General features: G+C 35.2%; 1 protein-coding gene across 10 annotated transcripts in view; it reads right to left on the minus strand.

Annotated features, from left to right (window-relative positions):
- Positions 1–19,044, minus strand: part of AKAP7 (A-kinase anchoring protein 7) — a 205,448-nt gene that overhangs the window by 164,820 nt on the left and 21,584 nt on the right. For all 10 annotated transcript variants that reach the window (XM_079148206.1, XM_079148212.1, XM_079148200.1 and 7 more), the window contains 2 exons: positions 8,235–8,371; positions 5,472–5,632 (listed from right to left, as the gene is read on the minus strand). In XM_079148206.1, coding sequence (XP_079004332.1) covers positions 5,472–5,632; positions 8,235–8,371 — 298 coding nt within the window. The remainder of the gene's footprint in view (positions 1–5,471; positions 5,633–8,234; positions 8,372–19,044) is intronic.

Consider the following 19,044-nt stretch of genomic DNA (forward strand, 5'->3'; position numbering starts at 1 on the left):
TCAACATCTCTAGTAATAAGAGAAATGCAAATCAAAACTACACTAAGATTCCATCTCACCCCAATTAGAATGGCGATTATCAAGAACACAAGCAACAATAGGTGTTGGAGAGGATGTGGGGAAAAAGGTACACTCATACATTGCTGGTGGGGTTGCAAATTAGTGCAGCCACTCTGGAAAGCAGTGTGGAGATTCCTCAGAAAGCTTGGAATGGACCTACCTTTTGACCCAGCTATCCCACTCCTTGGCCTATACCCAAAGGACTTAAAATCAGCATACTACAGAGATACAGACACATCAATGTTCACAGCTGCTCAATTCACAATAGCCAGACTATGGAACCAACCTAGATGCCCTTCAATTGATAAATGGATAAAGAAACTGTGATATATATACACAATGGAATATTACTCAACTATAAAGAATGATAAAATTATGGCATTTGCAGGCAAATGGATGAAATTGGAGAATATCATGCTAAGTGAGATAAGCCAATCTAAAAAATCCAAAAGACGAATGATCTCACTGATAAGCGAATGATGACACATAATGGGGGGTGGGAGGGGGACAAGAATGGAGGAAGGAGGGATTGTATAGAGGGAAAAGAGAGGTGGGAGGGGTGGGGGGTAAAGGTAAAATAATGGAATGAATCAAACATCATTACTGTATGTAAATGTATGAATATGCAAATGGTATGCTGTTACTCCATGAACAAACAGAAACAACATGTATCCCATTTGTTTACAATAAAAAAATTTAAAAAATTAAATTAAAAAAATTAATTTAAAAAAAAAAAAAAGGTCTGTGGATATAGCTTTGTGGTAAAGTGTCCCTGGATTCAACCCCTGGTATCGAGTAAATAAATAAATATTCTAATCAAATTTTACAATATTTATAATTAGCATTTACATTTTAAATAACACCCTTAAAATAAACACAAAATTTCCACAAACTTTTTCCTTATAAAATCATCAATATAAGCCAAAATTATGGCAAAAGCAATTCTGTAATATTAATTCTACAAATACTGGTATGGTTTTATCTACATATATATGTAATTTTCTGATAGTCTTGTAACAGGGACCCATTTTAAAACTGAAAGGAACTGACTTCCTGTCTTTTCCCCTTTCCCCCTCCTTAACTATGGGGGTCGGGTGGGAGCAAGAATCCTCTTCTTCCCATCTTAAGCCTAGTTATCTGTCCTTGAGCAAACTCACATCACAGGAATGAAGTAATTCAGACTTCATAGATGGTGCCAGAAGATCTAAGAAACATCTGTCTCTCAAGGCCACACATGAATTTCACCCCCAACACAGCACACCTGGAATGTAGCCTTTGAATCATCTCTTTAAAAGCCCTCTGTTCTCCATGATGGTCAAAATCACAGCCTCTGGGACAGAAGTCCCCTGTGTTTATCCTTTGCTAGCAAAGTAATAAAACTTCTTTTTTCTTTTTTCTCAAAACTGTGTCCTCATTATTGGAATGGCATTGCGGACAAGGACCAAGTTTTCAGTAATAGTCTAGCTTAGTCTAGGAATGCAGTTCTCAAGAAAAGAAATGATCTAGCAACAAGTGAAAAGGAAAGAAAAAAATGAAAAAAGCGTTGTGACTACTATACCCAATAAAAATGCAAGAGCCAAAATATTTTCCCATAAAAGTCTTGAATATTCTTTGGTAGAATAACTCCTATACATTCTAATTGTTTCTGCTGATATAATAAATCATGCCTCTTAGAAAATTAGATATAATTATCTATCATTTTTGTACATTGATCTTGTATCTAGAAACCTTACTGAACTCTATACTGAGTTTCAATAAATTTTGTCTTGTATTTGAAACTTAATCATACCATTTTTTTTTTTTCTTTGTTAAGTTAAAGAAAGAAGTTTCCTCTGTTAACCAAAACTTTCCTAAATTCTTAAAATCCAATATACTGCTCTGGTCACAACTTCTAATCCTTCTAACTCTCTCATCCTGGACTTCCTGCTAACACTAACCTTCAGTTCTATTGCTCCAGTCTTCTTCCAAGCATGAGCCCCATCTAGACTTCATTACATTCCCTAATGAATACCCCAACAATGTAACACGTCAAATGCTCAAACACCCTCTTGACCAGTGTCTTGATTCCTTGTCCTTTTAACACATCTACCATGTAAGGACTCAAGTATGAGGTAAATTGGTTTCCCCTTTCCACTCCCACACCTAAATATTAGACTACTACCTGAAAAAATAACAAATTATAAATTTTTGGAATCTTATCCCAAATGCATATTTTGCATTGCTCTGCAATCCCACTACACATTGCTTAGTAAATCTTCACCTTCAATTTCCCTTGCTCACTATTCCAAACTTTTACCACTTCCCTCAAGCTCTTATTTCACTTTCATTTTTCTCCACACATATGGATCTCATTTTACTGATACCCCTAGATTTGCAATTAATACTCCAATAAAACTAAATTACTTCTGAGTCCCTAAATATGCTCTGAATTTCTTTGTACATGCTCTTCCTTCGGCCTGGAATGTCTTCTTCCAATATGCCCAACCACAGAAACTTTACTTACCATCAAACCTCAGCTCAATGCTACATGACCTATGAAACCTTCCTCAGTACAGACCTCTTCTCCTACTTGCCCCAAAAACTCTATACCTGTCTCTATGTACAGGCAGTGTTGCACTATAATTGCTTACTTAATTATTTCTGTACAATACTGCAAGTTCCTTAGAGGACAAGGAACATATTTTTTTCATTTAATTTATTTTTATTGTAAACAAATGGGATACATGTTGTTTCTGTTTGTACATGGAGTAACAGCATACCATTTGCGTAATCATACATTTACATAGGGTAATGATGTTTGATTCATTGTTTTTTTTTCCTTCCCCCCCAACCCCTCCCACTCCTCTTTTCCCTCTAGACAGTCCCTCCTTCCTCCATTCTTGCCCCCCTCCCACCCCCCATTATGTGTCATTATCTGCTTATCAGCGAGATCATTCGTCCTTTGGTTTTTTGAGATTGGCTTATCTCACTTAGCATGATATTCTCCAATTTCATCCATTTGCCTGCAAATGCCATAATTTTATTATTCTTTATGGCTGAGTATTATTCCATTGTATATATGTACAACAGTTTCTTTATCCATTCATCAATTGGAGGACATCTAGGTTAGTTCCAGAGTCTGGCTATTGTGAATTGAGCAGCTATGAACATTGATGTGGCTGTATCTCTGTAGTATGCTGATTTTAAGTCCTTTGGGTATAGGCCAAGGAGTGGGATAGCTGGGTCAAATGGTGGGTCCATTCCAAGTTTTCTAAGGAATCTCTACACTGCTTTCCAGAGTGGCTGCACTAACTTGCAGCCCCACCAGCAATCCTCTCCAACACCTATTATTGCTTGTATTCTTGATAATCGCCATTCTAATTGGGGTGAGATGGAATCTTAGGGTAGTTTTGATTTGCATTTCTCTTATTACTAAAGATGATAAACATTTTTTCATATGTTTGTTGATTGCTTGTAGATCTTCTTCTGTGAAATGTCTGTTCATATCCTTAGCCCATTTGTCAACTGGGTTATTTGTGTTCTTGGTGTAGAGTTTGAGTTCTTTATATATTCTGGAAATTAGTGCTCTATCTGAAGTATGAGTGGCAAAGATATTCTCCCACTGTGTAGGCTCTCTCTTCGCATTGCTGATAGTTTCCTTTGCTGAGAGAAAGCTTTTTAGTTTGAATCTATCCCAGTTGTTGATTCTTGCTTTTATTTCTTGTGCTATGGGAGTCCTGTTAAGGAAGTCTGAGCCTAAGCCAACAAGGTGAAGATTTGGACCTACTTTTTCTTCTATAAGATGCAGGGTCTCTGGTCTGACTTCACGGTCCTTGATCCATTGTGAGTTGATTTTTGTGCAGGGTGAGAGATAGGGGTTTAGTTTCATTCTGTTGCATATGGATTTCCAGTTTTCCCAGCACCATTTGTTGAAGAAGCTATCTTTTCTCCATTGCATATTTTTGGCATATTTGTCTAATATGAGAAAATTGTATTTATTTGGGTTTGTGTCCATGTCCTCTATTCTGTACCGTTGATCTACCTGTCTATTTTGGTGCCAGTACCATGTTGTTTTTGTTACTATTGCTTTGTAGTATAGTTGAAGTTCTGGTATTGCAATACCCCCTGTGGAACACTTTTTTTTAAGTTTTCTATTCCAAGCATCTAGTTGATACTAATTATTTGCCATGTTGAAGGAATGACTTATTCCTACTAAAGTATAATTCCTGGGGCCCAACATTATGTAAAAGAAATTAATTTAGAGGGGATAAATTTATAAAAACCCTAGTAATATTAACATGGATGTTTCACCAGTAACATCAATAGTGAATTTTACATTCACAACCCAAAAGAAATGTGTATAAAAACACATCAAGGAAATAAGAGAAATCTTCTATTAAAAAGTTAACTAAACAACTCTGTGTTTGCTATACCTGAATGGATAATGAACTAAGTGAACTTAAACCATATACTGAATACTACAATTGATCATTCTATTTCAACAACTAGTATGAATAATGATCATGCCCTATAAAAACATTGTCATTCATAAAACATCATCACATGTATCTTAAGTGCACAAAATAAAACTTGCCAATAATGAAAACTAATCTTTACTCCAAGCTTCCCTCAATTAAAGGTGTGTTTTTAAATGAACAATTATTAAACTGCATAGAAACAATGTAATATCAAGTGGAAAGGTGGTACATGCCTGTAATCTCAACTGCTCAGGAGAATGAGGCAGGACGATCTCAAGTTCAAGGCTGGCCTCAGAAATTTATTGAGACCCTGTCTCAAAATTTAAAATTTTTGGCCAGTTATCACAGGTTTGTTAGCTAATATTTTCTTTTAGTTGAGTTAGATCCCCAAATCTCTTGTAAAGCTAATTTACATATTATGTTTGATAAGTGTTGACTACTTTTACTGATTAAAAAATCTGTTTTGGGGGAACAAAGCTTTTGCATTATAGTTTAAATTTTTTTAATATATCCTTCAATGAGTTCATTTCACACAGTAGCCTCTATTCAAATTTTTGGTGGTCCATTAACAGTAAGAACTAACTTCTGAAATAAAGAATGAAACCTAAAAACGGAATAATAATAATAATTTGTAAAGGTCTAGGGATATAGCTCAGTGCTAAAGCACCCCAAGGTTAAATCCTCAGTACTAAAAATAAATAAATTATATATACATATAATTATTATGTAATATATGATTAATATATATTAGCTAACTAAGTGGACAAGTATGTCCTGAAAAAGCACAGACAATATGATTCTCTTTGTATGTACACAAGCAAATACCAAAACAAATCACTTATAAAGTGAGGTTTTACTGCCTCCCCAAAATTAGAAGATGTCAATCTCTGATACAAAAATGAAAAAAAAAAAAAAAAAATTGCTTCTTCAACAGATGAGGTGTTTCTATTTTACCTGCTATCTCCAAAAGTGGGTTTATGTGATCTCCTTCTGCCAACTTCACAAAGCCAACCTGATTTCCAAAAGTGTCAATCCCTTGAAAGGGCAAAGTCAAATGTTTGCCTTGGAGGATTTCTTCTATGAGTGGCTTTAATTCCAAAAGCGCATCAATACCACTGGTAAGAGATAATTTCTTTTTCAGTAACATGTGAAGTAATAAAACATACAGAACCAAATAAGGAACAAACTAATTCGTTTCCAAAAGATAAATTACTTTTTATATTTGTATTATTTTAAAACTCAAAATATCTTCTAAATTTAACCTATATAATTAAAACTACCATTAACTCATTAATTTTATTTAAGTACCAGAGATTAAACCCAGAGGTACTTTATCACTGAGCTACACCCCCCCCAGGCTTTTTTATTTTTTTTATTTTGAGACAGCACCTCCGTAAGTTCCTGAGGGTCTTGTTAGATTACCCAGACTGGCCTCAAACTTGCAATCCTCCTGCCTCAACTTCCCAAGTTGCAAAGTTTACAGGTGTGTGCCAATGCACCCAGTATAAAACTAATATTAATTTTAAACAAAAACTGTATAACTAAATCTTTCCCTAATTATGATTGCTATCAAAAACATGAAAGTAAATACTATTTTATAGTCAATCAAGAAACTTTTCACCAAGGAAATAGTGCATACACAACTCAAAACAATTACTAATAATATATCTGAAAAACAAACACAGAACCTATATTAGATTACTTGAAAGTTCTAGAATTCTTAAACTTAATACATATTATTTTTAAAATATGATAATCTCTATAAAAATATAATTTATTGTACTTGGATTGATTCAAATAAAATGTCTAATTATATTTCCCAACTGTAGTTATATGCTTGATATAGTTGTTTAGTCCATTGTAGAGTTACTCTGTGTTTCAAATCTACCTTTCCTTATAAAAATAAATATTTACTATTGAACTAGACATTATCAGATTTTGAATATTTTCGAAATTAGAATAAATTATTTCTATATTAAACAGAATTTCAGTATAGTACTTTATTATGAGAAAAATTAAGATCTCACTAGAGGGCAGCAAGTACTTAAAAAAGAAATAAGCATGCTTTTACTATACAAAAAAGCCTTTAAACGTCCTTCGGATAAACCATTAAATTATCTTGATCAATGATTTGTTCACCAAATGTGTGAAAAAAATTGTATTTATGGTTTTTTCTAGATCTTTCATATTTCTAAGTTAGTCTTCATTAGAACATTTTTAACTGATTTTCTCACATGACTTTTATACTCAGTCTCATTTCTTTGTCATGACATCATGATATATTACTTCTTAGATCAGCTTTGTAAATGTCAACATTTCTCATGGTACCAGCAAATGCACATCCTAAATACAATCTTACCTAATTGTATTTATGGTCATTCAAAAGGACGCAGTATACATACTTCTAATTCAATATTGTCCTTTGCTGTGTGTCGTGAGATAAGGCATGTGAAAACAGAACAGCCACTTCCGGCTCATCTATCACAAACTGGGGGAATTCAACACATTCATTTTAAATAAATCTATATGCCAAGGTGGGCCATGAGAAAGGTTAAAACTTTCCATCCAGAAACAGTAGATTTCATACTTTAAAAAAAAAAAAAAAAAAAAAAAACACCCTAGTAGACCTAACACAAAGAGGGCACTAGTCCTCTGTCTCAGTCATCTGCTTTTTGTGCCATATCTTCTTGGGTTCTCTTTCAAAAGATCAGAGCAAAGTGATCATTCAACTGAGTCAAACAAAAATCTTTGTCCTCTCAGACCCTGCAAGGTACTCAAGGCCACACAAATAAGCTTGTGACAGATCAGAAGACTGATCTCTAAAGTCATGACATGAGATTGTATTGTGTAAAGGACATAACTCCAGTACTCGTAATGTTTCTGGATATTTTATTAATTTGTTTTGTTTTCTCTCATTTACTTTCCTTTTTTCTCACCCCCTTCCCAATTCAAGCCTTGTTCCTCATTCCTTTAGGAGGCATATATGTCAAGCTAGGAAGCAGAAGTAACCTGAAAATTCATTCTTGCTCTTACTTGAGCTTCATATAATGAGATACACATACAGTTAAAATGAAAAGGAGAATCCTCAGCACAGTGTCCCACAGATCTGGGAAAGAGTACGGTTTCTGCACTCTAGACTGGAAAGCAGTAAACAACAACACATATTTGACCTTTATGGTATGCCCCCAGAATGGGAGTGGATGGAGTACAAGGACTCAAAGAATGACTGAGGTCAAACTGAAATTGCTCACTCACCTAGAAAATAGTAGCTCTAATGCTCAATGATATCTAGTGCCTACTACATGCCAGGCCCTATACAAAGAGCTCCTTTGTGCATTGGTACTATTGTTTTCTCCATCTATCAAGAGAATAAAAGATTTGCCCAAAGTCAGGCAGCTAAAATAGGCGGCTGTGTCATGGTCCCAGAATCCTTACCTAGAATCTCAACCTAGATTCCAGAATCAGACTCCAGACTGCTTACATAATTAACATGGGCAAAGCTCCCGAATAACCAAGAGTTACTATTTGAGAACAGTAACAAGTAGTGAAAAAAGTCTAGTTTAAGAGAAATATTTATTTAGTTAATTCACTGACTATTAGTTGTGATAAATTATAACAAAGAATACTTCTTTAGAAATTCAGTATCTTTTTGGGTTCTGCTATTTACCCATATTAAGGTAATAATTTAGAAAATAGTCAAGAAAATATATTACTCACATGTTTACTTCATCTTCATTTAACAGCTGCATCACTAGCAGAGTAATATGAAAGGAACCATCACTGACCATTGCTTTGGTCAATCGCTTATCTTGTTGTATTATTGCATTTTGCAGGATCTTAATTTCTCCTGTAATCTAATCACACATGAAAAAAGAGAGAGAGAGAGAGAAATACCAAGTAAGCAAAACTTTTGTGTGACAAATTGTAAATTAAGAGGAAATATAAGCAACCACCGAAATTAGAACAATGTTGAAATTTAGTAACTAAACAAATGCTTAAATATTTAGTTGTTCAAATATGCTAGATAGTTGACTTGGATGGTTTAATAGGCTGTATAAGTTTAGAAAATCACAAAATGCTTGACCATCTTCAGAGCACTGGGCCCAACATCCTTCTTTTGCAGACTGGGTCACTGGTTGAATGGAAAAAAAATCTCAATGGTCAAATATCTTTTTAGAAATTTGTCCCTGTGATACAGGGTATGACTCACTAATTATGATCTTTTCTAAGAAGAAAGCTTTATTCTTGTCCCAGAAAGGTCAAAAGAGCAGGCAACATTCTTTCTGTTGGAAGTATCTGTCCCCAAGTGAATGTGTTGAAAACCTATTCCTCATGGTCTTTAAAAATTTTTAGGATAGCAATAATTTTAACAAGAATGACTCCTATATTTTTCCTGACATGTGAGGAGTGACATAACCATGGAAATAGTTAAAAGCCTGCATCCAGGTGAAACCCCCACAGAACTGCACATTCATCTCCCCAACTTAGAACCTACCCCTCCTCCACTTAAGGCTAGATTCAATTCTAGTCAACCTCCAAATGTGACCATACTAGAGAGTAGTCTGAATATAAAATAGCAGACCCAGAGAAAAGCAAGTACCACAAAAGCCCTGCAATATCAGAAATACTAAGAAAGAAATAGAAAAGAATAGAACTGGCAATGGAAGCAGAGTCCATAGAAAAGCAGAGATAAGTCAGAACTGAATCATGAGCACAGCAGGCTGTTCTGATATGAGAGTAGCTGTTTTATCCTAAACAATGTTCCCATTATTTATGGAATGTGACTGGGCAAATCATGAGATGCTATCCTGGAATCTGACTTCTCATTGACAAAGACTCTCTCCTGCAACCAAAACTTTAATCAGGCTCCTCTGAGTTGGTTGCTTGACTAGGCCCAATCTCTCTCTGTCCTCATAGAACCCATTTTGAATATGGGTCTTGTGAAGTCAGTTTAGAGACAATTCCCCACATTTGTTATCTGACCACCACCACAATACCTTACCATGGCCTGCCTGCAGCAACCATTCCCTCAAAGCAGTCGAAACAAAAACCACTTTAGACTTGGTGTTTCCGTTAGTAATCTTCTACCTACTGATCCCAACCCCAGCACTTTGGATGTAAATCCCGTCTTATTCTTTCTTTCTGGGGTCAGAGTTGAGCTCAATTTCTCTTCCCAACTGCAAGACCCTGTTGCAAAGGCCCCTGTATCTACCTCCATGGCTCCTTTGAATAAAGTTTCCCTTGCCATCTTTAACAAGTGGCATGAAAAGTTTTTTTTTTAACACCGTGTATCTTTACAAAAATCCATATCACCTACAATAACCTCAGCCTTCTCTATTATTTATAATCTGAAAATGGTGTTTTCATGATAGTAAGTATTAAAGTAAAATTCAAATTTGAAAAGTTTGAAAAATTCCTGAGCAAACAACACTAGTTAATCCTTAAAATTTTTCAAAAAGGTTACAAATAGCCTTAACCTTGCTGAAACTAAGAAAAAGCAACACTTAAGTCACTCTGCTCATTCTGCTTATGTTAAACAGAAACAAATTAACTTCAGACAATCATAACAGCCAACTAATACATGATTACATGACAAGGGTTGTTCTGACATGATAAACAAAAAATGGCAATTTTGTAACTGCACACAATCAAATAATTTCATTATTTTGCTTCCATATATTTCCTATAAATTCTTGCCTCTAACACTGTGAAAGTGGAGCACTAAATCTCTTTTAGTCTAGCACTCCTAATTCATGAATTGCTGGTTAAAATTTTATGGTGTCCCAGATTTTCCTTATATACTTTGGTGGCAGTGGTGGTATTCAAAAGAGAAAAAGAGACACCTAGTAACTGTCAGGAGCTTCAAGGAACCCAGCAAAAAGTACTCACTGAGCCCATTGTGCTCACTACCTTCAGGTAGGATAGGATGAACCTGAGAAACGTATCCACAACCCTTCAAGAGTCACTTCTTGGAATGGCCAAAAAGATGCCAGAAAAACAGCTGAAAAACTTCCAAAAGCTATCCCCATTGTCTTCTCATAAAAGACAGAATGGTCTATTATTCAATCATGTAAACAGAAAAAAGATGAGTCAGCCTGATTATAGGACTAGATTCGAAATGTCATTTGTTAAACATTCTGGTCTTAAAACAGCAGGAAATATTTCTTACTAGACTCTTAAACCTTACTCACTAATGGGCTCTGGAACAGTAGTTGGCGACCTTATAAGAAAACACTGCTATGGCTGAGTCAATCACAATAGCAGAACACTTTTGAGAAAATTTTTGAACAAGGAAGTTTAAATGCTAAAAGAATCAAAAGGCTTCAGAATAGAAGACAGAGACAAACCCACATAAATACAATTATCTCATACTAGACAAAGATGCCAAAAACATTCACTGGAGAAAAGATAGCCTATTCAACAAATGGTGATGGGAAACTGGAAATCCATATGTAGCGAAATGAAATTAAACCCCTACCTCTTACCCTGCACAAAAATGAACTTGAAGTGGATCAAAGACTGAGGCACTAGAACAGAAACTCTATGCCTAATAGAAGAAAAAGTAGGCCCAGTTCTCTACCACGTCAGCTTAGGAACTGACTTTCTTAACCAGATTCCTAAAGTTTAAGAAGTAAAATCAAGAATCAATAAATGGGATGAATCAAACCAAAAAGCTGTTTCTCAGTAAAGGAAACAATCAAGAATGTGAAGATATCTACAGAATGGGAGAAAATCTTTACCACATGTACATCAGTTACAGCATTAATCTCCAGGTTATATAAAGAACTCAGAAAACTTAACACCAAAAAAACAAATAACTCAATCAATACATAGGCAAAATGACTGAACAGATACTTCATAGAAGAATAAATACAATTATATCAACAAATATATGAAAAAGTGTTCAACATCACTAGCAATTAGAGAATTGCAAATCAAAACCACACTGAGATACCATCTCACTCCAGTCAGAATGGCAATTGTCAAGAATAAAAACAACAATAAATGATGGTGAGAATGTGGGGAAAAAGATACATTCACACATTGCTGGTGGAGCTGCAAATTGGTGCAGCCACTTTGGAAAGCAGTAGGGAGATTCCTCAGAAAACTTGGATGGACCCACCATTTGCCTCAGTCATCCCACTCCTAGGTTTATACTCAAAGGACTTAAAATTAGCATAGTACAATAACACAGTTACGTCAATGTTTAGCAGGTCAATTCACAAAGCTTAACCATGGAACCAACCTAGATGGCCTTCAACAGATGAATGGATAAAGAAACTGTGGTATAAATACACAATGGAATATTATTCAGCCTTAAATGGAACTGAAGAATATTATGCTAAGCAAAATAAGCCAATCCTAAAGTCCAGATGTTTTCTCTGATGTGCAGATGCTAATTCACAATAAGGGTAAGGGAAGAATAGAGGTATTTTGGACTAGGCAGAGGGGAGTGAAGGGAGGGGAGGAGGCATGAGGCAGGTAGGAATGATAGTAGAATGAATCAGACATTATTACCCTATGTGCATATATGATTAGATGACCTGTGTAACTCTACATCATACAACTAGACGAATGACAAGTTATACTACATTTATGTATGATGTGTCAAATGCATTCTACTGTCATGTATGACTAATTATAACAAATAAAAAATATATAAAAAAAAAAAAGAACCCAAAGGCTCTTCACAGCTACACAGCCATGGGGACAAAAACCACGAGGACCTCCTGGTACATATTAGAACCAAAAGTAGATCCTAAGCGAAGAAGCCCTGTACCTTGAGACATCTGTCACCACTGTAAAGAACCACCACTGGGGAAGACCATCCACTCTCACATCTGTCTTATAATAAATGTACTCCTTTAGGCATAGACTTTTATGCTAAAAGTGGAGAAAACTTCTGAAGGCTTAACTATTAAGATCAAAATCAATACTGATGGGGCTCCAAGGGATTCTCTAGTAAGTTATCTCCAGTAAAACCCTTAAATAAACACAGGGAAACTAAATCAAAATCATTAGGGAACCACAAACTATTGGTGAACAACAAAGACACCTTATACCTTATGCCCTTCAAATCCTATCCTCAAAACCAATAAACCTATGTTACCCAGCTTTTCATTGCTGTGCCCAAAATACCTGACAAGAACAACTAAAAGGAGGAAAAGGTTACTTGGGATTCACATGGAAAAGCTTCAATCCTCTCAAAATAAAAAATATAAAGCCTGGGGATGTGGTTCAGTGGTAAAGCCCCTCTGGGTTCAATTCCTGGCACAAAAAAAAAAAAAAAAAAAAAAAAGAAAAAAGAAAAAAGACTTCTGTGGATTTGACAGATACTATAGACTTGTCCCAAGTTTCTCTCTGCTGGTTTCTCCTTTATACGACCTCAGAAAAAACTGTTCCAGAGTCTTTGCTATGGGAAGATAATCATTCACTGGTTTTCAATCTATTAAAATGGGCCTTATTATCCAAAACCTTTTAACTAATTGTTCACAATTGTGATAATCAGACTTTAGGAGTCCTGCCTCAGGAACATGGCAGACGATGATCCTGAATTAATATTTTCTGTTGTTAAATCTTATGCCAAAAATATAGAAGAAAACTACCAAAGCAGAACATGATGTAACTACTCAAAATGAACTAATGAAAAAGGGAATTCTTTCATAATTAAAGTCAGTACAACCTGTAGAATTATATGCATTTACTACAGCTTATTATATAGCCACATACAAATCAACCTATCAGATGATAGAAATGCCTTCAGAAAGCTTTGAAAACAGAGGTTTTCTCAGCGCTAGTAAGTACCCCCATCAAAAATGGACCCCAAGTAGATGAACTTCTTTCAGCTATTCTGCTCCCCTCATAGGTTGTTATTATTAAAATTGAAGCTCATACTCATAAAAATGAGCCTGAATATCAAGGAAACACATTAGCAGACTATCCTGCCCAGTCTGCTAGTTCTGAAAATGTTAAAATTAGAACTTGAAAGAACTCCATAAAGTTGACCCAAATCAAATTACTTATGCTAATTTGTTCAATACACATGGCTGTGTACCTAAGCTGGAACAATAAAAATGGTATCAAAAAGGATGCAAATTTAATGCAAAACAAGGACTCACTGGGTGCCCAGTCACTGGTTCTCCCTGAATCCCTAAAGTTGCCATGTTAAAGGCTGTGGACACTACAAAAAATGTAGACAAAATGATTCAAACTGTGAAAAAATACTGTCAGGGTGATTTTTCTAAAGCAGAAAAAATGGTTATGACTAGTATTTTTCCTGGCAAACTCATAATCCTAGAAAGACCTCATCAGCTGGACCACTTGAAAAGGTAGTGATGGATTTCATTTCATTACTACTGACAATAGGACATCAATATGTTCTTGTGACAGATTCCTAGTCTCAGGATGGAATGAAGCTTTCCCTTGTGGAAATTCTGATGCCACAACAATAGAAAAATGATTATTAGAAATTGTGTTTCCTTTGTGAGGAATCCCTGGAGAGATCTCCTGCAAAAGGAGAACCCACTTACTGAACAGGTAGCCAAACAATTAAATGAGATTTTACATTCACCCAAAGACACTACCATTGCCTGTATCATTCTTAGATCTTCTGGAAAGGATGAACAGACAAATGATATCTTGAAACTGAAATAAAGTAAACTAACAAGTCAACTGGATTACCTTGCCCAAAATTTCACCACTGCCCTCAAAGGTAACTAGATCAACTCCCATGAGAAAACACCAACTGATCCATTATGAGTTAAATATTGTAAGACCTATGCCTTTGACAGTAGAACCTTCCTTGTATGTCCCCTGCACTTCTTAGCTTTGATATAACTCAATTTTGCAAGACCTTGGTGCACTGTGTCACAATATATTACTACCAGGTAAAGGAAGTTTTCCACGAACTATCTATTGATAATGATCAATCTTTCCCTGACCTAGAAGCTATAGACTGGGTCTCTGGAAACCACATCAGAGAAAAAACTTCACTCAAACCTCATTGAAAGAAACCATACCAGGTTCTTCGTATTCACACCACAGCAAAATTTGAAGATCTTGAGCCTTGAGTTCATACCTATCAACTAACCAGCTCCCCTAGGTCTTGGGTTTGTCAACCTATAAATGACTTAAAAATAGGCCTTCCCCATTTGCAGATAATGGATGGAACTAGATAATATCATGCTAAGTGAAATAAGAAAATCCCAGAAACTAAATGTCAAATGTTTTCTCTGATAAGTGGATGCTGATCCATAATGGTAGGAAAGAATGAAGCAACTTTGGAAGTGAGGGGAGGGGTGGGGCAGTGGGGATGGGAAGGATGACAGAATGAGACAGACTTATTATCCTACATACATGTATGAAAAAAATAATTTTTTTAAGAAAAATTAGGCCTTCTCTAGAAGAAGATATCAAAAAGTCATAGCCTTCCCAAAATGATGGAATAAGACTCCATTTTCCTTCCCACATCCATCCACTGATTTGGTTTGATTTGGAATTAACACAAAACGTTCAAAATTAAGACTTTTTGTTGTTAGGAACTTTTGCTATTTTAAATGAACATCTATTCAAAAGTGTGGCTACTCTCAATAAACAAAGCAATTGCTGGCTATATATTCATCTATAAGAATGAAAAGATTCAAACTAATAACAGAACTTGCTCACATATACAATTGGGTGAGGAATTCAGGAAGCTGAATTGATGAAAAGGTTTGGTATCCTGTGCTTGGCAGGTCAGTTGATATTTATGATCAACTGATTTGACACTGGGAAAAAAAAAAGAGAGAATCAGAGAGACACTCTATAACTACTATTGATTTTATTACAGGCAACTTATCTCTATTCATAGAAAACCTTAATGGAACTGAGCCTAATCTAGGCAGTACTCCATATTCTCTCTCTAATCAAACTCTGTGGTCTGACAGACTGTGTGGACTAGATTCCCATATATAATGACATAGATATAAAATCAGAACATGACCATGATACCCTCAACCACATCATCAGAGAACTCACTAAAACTAGACACTGGTTCAAGGAAACTTTGAAGATAATGGAATGCTTCTATAGTTCCCCTATATAACATGAACAATAGTTTTATTTATTGGATAGAACAACACATAGGGCATATTTGGAAAATAAATCAATCATAATATATTGGTGAGGGCATGCACAGGCTACTTTATCAAATATATAAAATGTTTATTCTTCCTACTCTAAACCATAACCACACTGGCCAATGCGCAGATGCAGACATGAGAAATAATAACCAATTTTAAAAATCTCCTCAAGACCTTATACACCAAAAAAGCAAAGGAGCTTCAGAGAAGGATAAACACAATACATGAGAAAAGATGAGGGAGGCACCTAGAAGAAAGGATCCAGGAGAGTGAGGAGGAGAAGCAGGAGAGAGCAACAGAGTAAGGGAAAGGTCAACAGAGTCACAAAGACTTCCTCCCTCCCTCTCTTCCTCCTCCTTTCTGTTCTTTCTTCCTTTCTTCTTTCCTGCTCCTTTGTTTTTGAAAGGGGTCAAGGAAAAAGGCAAAGATATGAGTACTGACTTAAGAAATAAAACATCAAGAGAAAAGGAACATTTAAAGTGAATTTTTAGAGAGTCTTTCTGAACACCATGTGCTATGGCTTGAATGCATTCCCCAAAGTTTATGTGTTGGAAACTTGATACCCAAAGAGGTGATGCTGGAAGGTACAGCCTGACAAGAAGTGTGCAGGCCATGGGGGCACTGCCCTCATGCATGGATTAATGTCATTAATGGGGGAGTAGGTTCTTTATAAAAGGGTGAGTTTGGCTCTTTCCTGCTCCCTCTCCCTCCCTCTCTTTCTCTCTTTCTCTCTCTTTCTCTCTCTCCCTCCCTCCCTCCCTCTCCCTATAGTCAAGGGATGACACAGCGACATAGCAAGGGACTCTTACCAGACACCAGCTCTTCAACCCTGGATTTTCTAGCCTTCAGCAGTGTAAGAAATTTGTTTGAAATGAATTATCCAGTCTCAAGTACTCATTATAGCAGTACAAAATCGACTAAGACACTATGAAGTGGAACACATTAGCTCTCTTTTAAAAAGGTCTTTAGCCTAAGTTCACATTATTACTCCGCAATGATTTTTTTAAATGTGTGAATTTTTAGTTTCTTCCAGATGCAACAAAGTTCTGAGACTGGTTTAAGGAAATAACAGAGCACTTCAAGTGGACTCAATTATACATGAAAAGGGCCTAACCCAGTGTCAAGCACATCACAGATCCTCTGAAATGTCAAACCATCAAATAATATATAATTACATCTTAAGATTTAGCTGGTACTACAGTTACTCTGATTTATCATGAAAAAAATGGGTTAGAGTAAGAACTTTGTTATATGATACAGACTGATGTAAATTAAGAGTGCTGCTTTTACATATGACATATCAAAATGTATAAAAACATTCTACTGTCATTTACGACAAATTAGAACAAATTAAAAAAAAAAATTTAGGGTGCTGGACTCAGATGTCCTGGACTTTAACTGCAGGTCCACAAAAGGTGTGATCCCATATAAGTAGGTAGTCTAAGAGTAGGTAGTCTTACTAAATCTTGGTCTTTTCAACTGTAAAACAGGAATAATAAAATCTTCATTGCTATATTTACAAGTCTATATTAAAGATCATATTAAAAAATCTCTGAAAGGACTTTGTAAGCACTACACCATTGGCTAATGTATGTCATAAAACACTGCCAATATTATGAACGTCTGGTTCTCTACCAGAGCAAGCTTCCCTCCCAGAGGGCATTTGGCAATACCTGGATATATTTTCAGTTACCACAATACGGGGTAAGGATGCTATCTGCATCTAGTGAGTACAACATTCACATGTTCATAATAACTTAGTCTTCATTCTAAACTCAAAAAATTATATATAAATTCAAGACAATGTTCATAATTCCATTAATTTGTATATTCAATTTATAGTAAAATGTCTTACATGGTAAAATAGGTTTAGACCATTAATGTCTTTAAATTATCTAACAGCTTGTAAAACTGAAATAAAAAGCTGTAAAACACTTTGAAGACTTATTTCTCTGAAATCACATAGTACTTATATACTTATAGAGCAGGATTAACCTCAAACCTATGAAAATGTTAAAGACAGTCTAATCAAGAAATATATTTCTAACTATGCTTTGATGCCTTAGATTACTTTATATAGTCCTTGATATCATTTTAAGATTTTCTTAAAATGCTTTTTGTCCCTAATTACATTCTTAAAAAGTAAAAGAAAAGAAAAATACTATAGTCTTATCTATAGGTCATTTTTTAAAAAACACTAATGTCATCAAGGGCCAGAGGAAACTAATTTTTAGTCACCATTTAAAATTCTACAAAGCAATTAAAGTTTATCTGTCACCATAATCCCTAGTCACTGACAGTATGGCAAAAAGTACATTGCTAAAACCTAATATCATAAAGTCAAATTTAAATATGACATTGAAAGATACTTATAAAAATGAAAACTGCATTAAAATCTTATATATTTAATTTGTTGAGTAATTTGAGTTAACAAAATAAGACGCCCATGTGCTAAACATCATCACTAAGCCATATTCCACAGGCCTAAAAATACAATTAGAAAATTCAGTTTTATATCTTTTAAGCTTTGTAATTGACTAGAAGCTTACATGAACTTAAAGAAAAGGACATAAAGTTAATGTGCTTTTCTGCATGAGAGAGATGAACTACATTTCTAGTACACAGCAGCAGAATGTCTTTGCCCTCATCTTTTGACATCATTCAGGAATTTTTCCAAGCTATTACATATATTGCCTCCAAATTTGTTGCCTCATTAAGAATTACCAGAGTGATCACATCAACATACTACCTAAGGTCAGGGGCTCAATGGTGGCGCACTTACTTGCCTAGCGTGCCTCAGTTCCTGGGTTCAATACCCATTACCAAAAAAAGAATATATATGTTACCTAACTCTGCTTCAAATCTGAATACTCTGATTCTTCTTGCCTGTCCACAATAATGAAAAGAATCTGAAAAACTAACTGTTATATCAATAACTGAAGTAAAAGAAAAAAGGGGGGTAAAAAAAGCCTCAAATCGGATGTTCTATATGTACCAAGTACTTAAAATAAATATAATTATGTTAAACTCTTTTACATTTTTTAAAAAGGAACTGAATATCCTAATTTACTTCCATATTTTCATAAGACCAGAAACTTTCACATTATAAAATGATGAAACGCAGAATTAAATGCTTTTTAAACTCCTGAAGAAAATTATCTTTTTAATTAGCATGCAAAATATTTACACAAAAAAACCCTTCTAATTTCATCAGCTTCTGATTACTCCTTTCATTTTTCAATGCTGATTTACCTCTTATTACCTGTTATTGCCTCTTATAGTACCCCAAGGCCCACATGTTAAAGGCGTGGGTCCTACTGTGGCACTACTGGGATGGTGGATCATCCATCCAATCCTATGAGAGGTGGGGCCTACTGAGAGGTCTTTGGGTCACTGAGGGAGTACAT

The sequence above is a fragment of the Sciurus vulgaris genome, assembly GCF_902686455.1.
Source record: "Sciurus vulgaris genome assembly, chromosome: 7".
Classification (NCBI taxonomy): domain Eukaryota; kingdom Metazoa; phylum Chordata; class Mammalia; order Rodentia; family Sciuridae; genus Sciurus; species Sciurus vulgaris.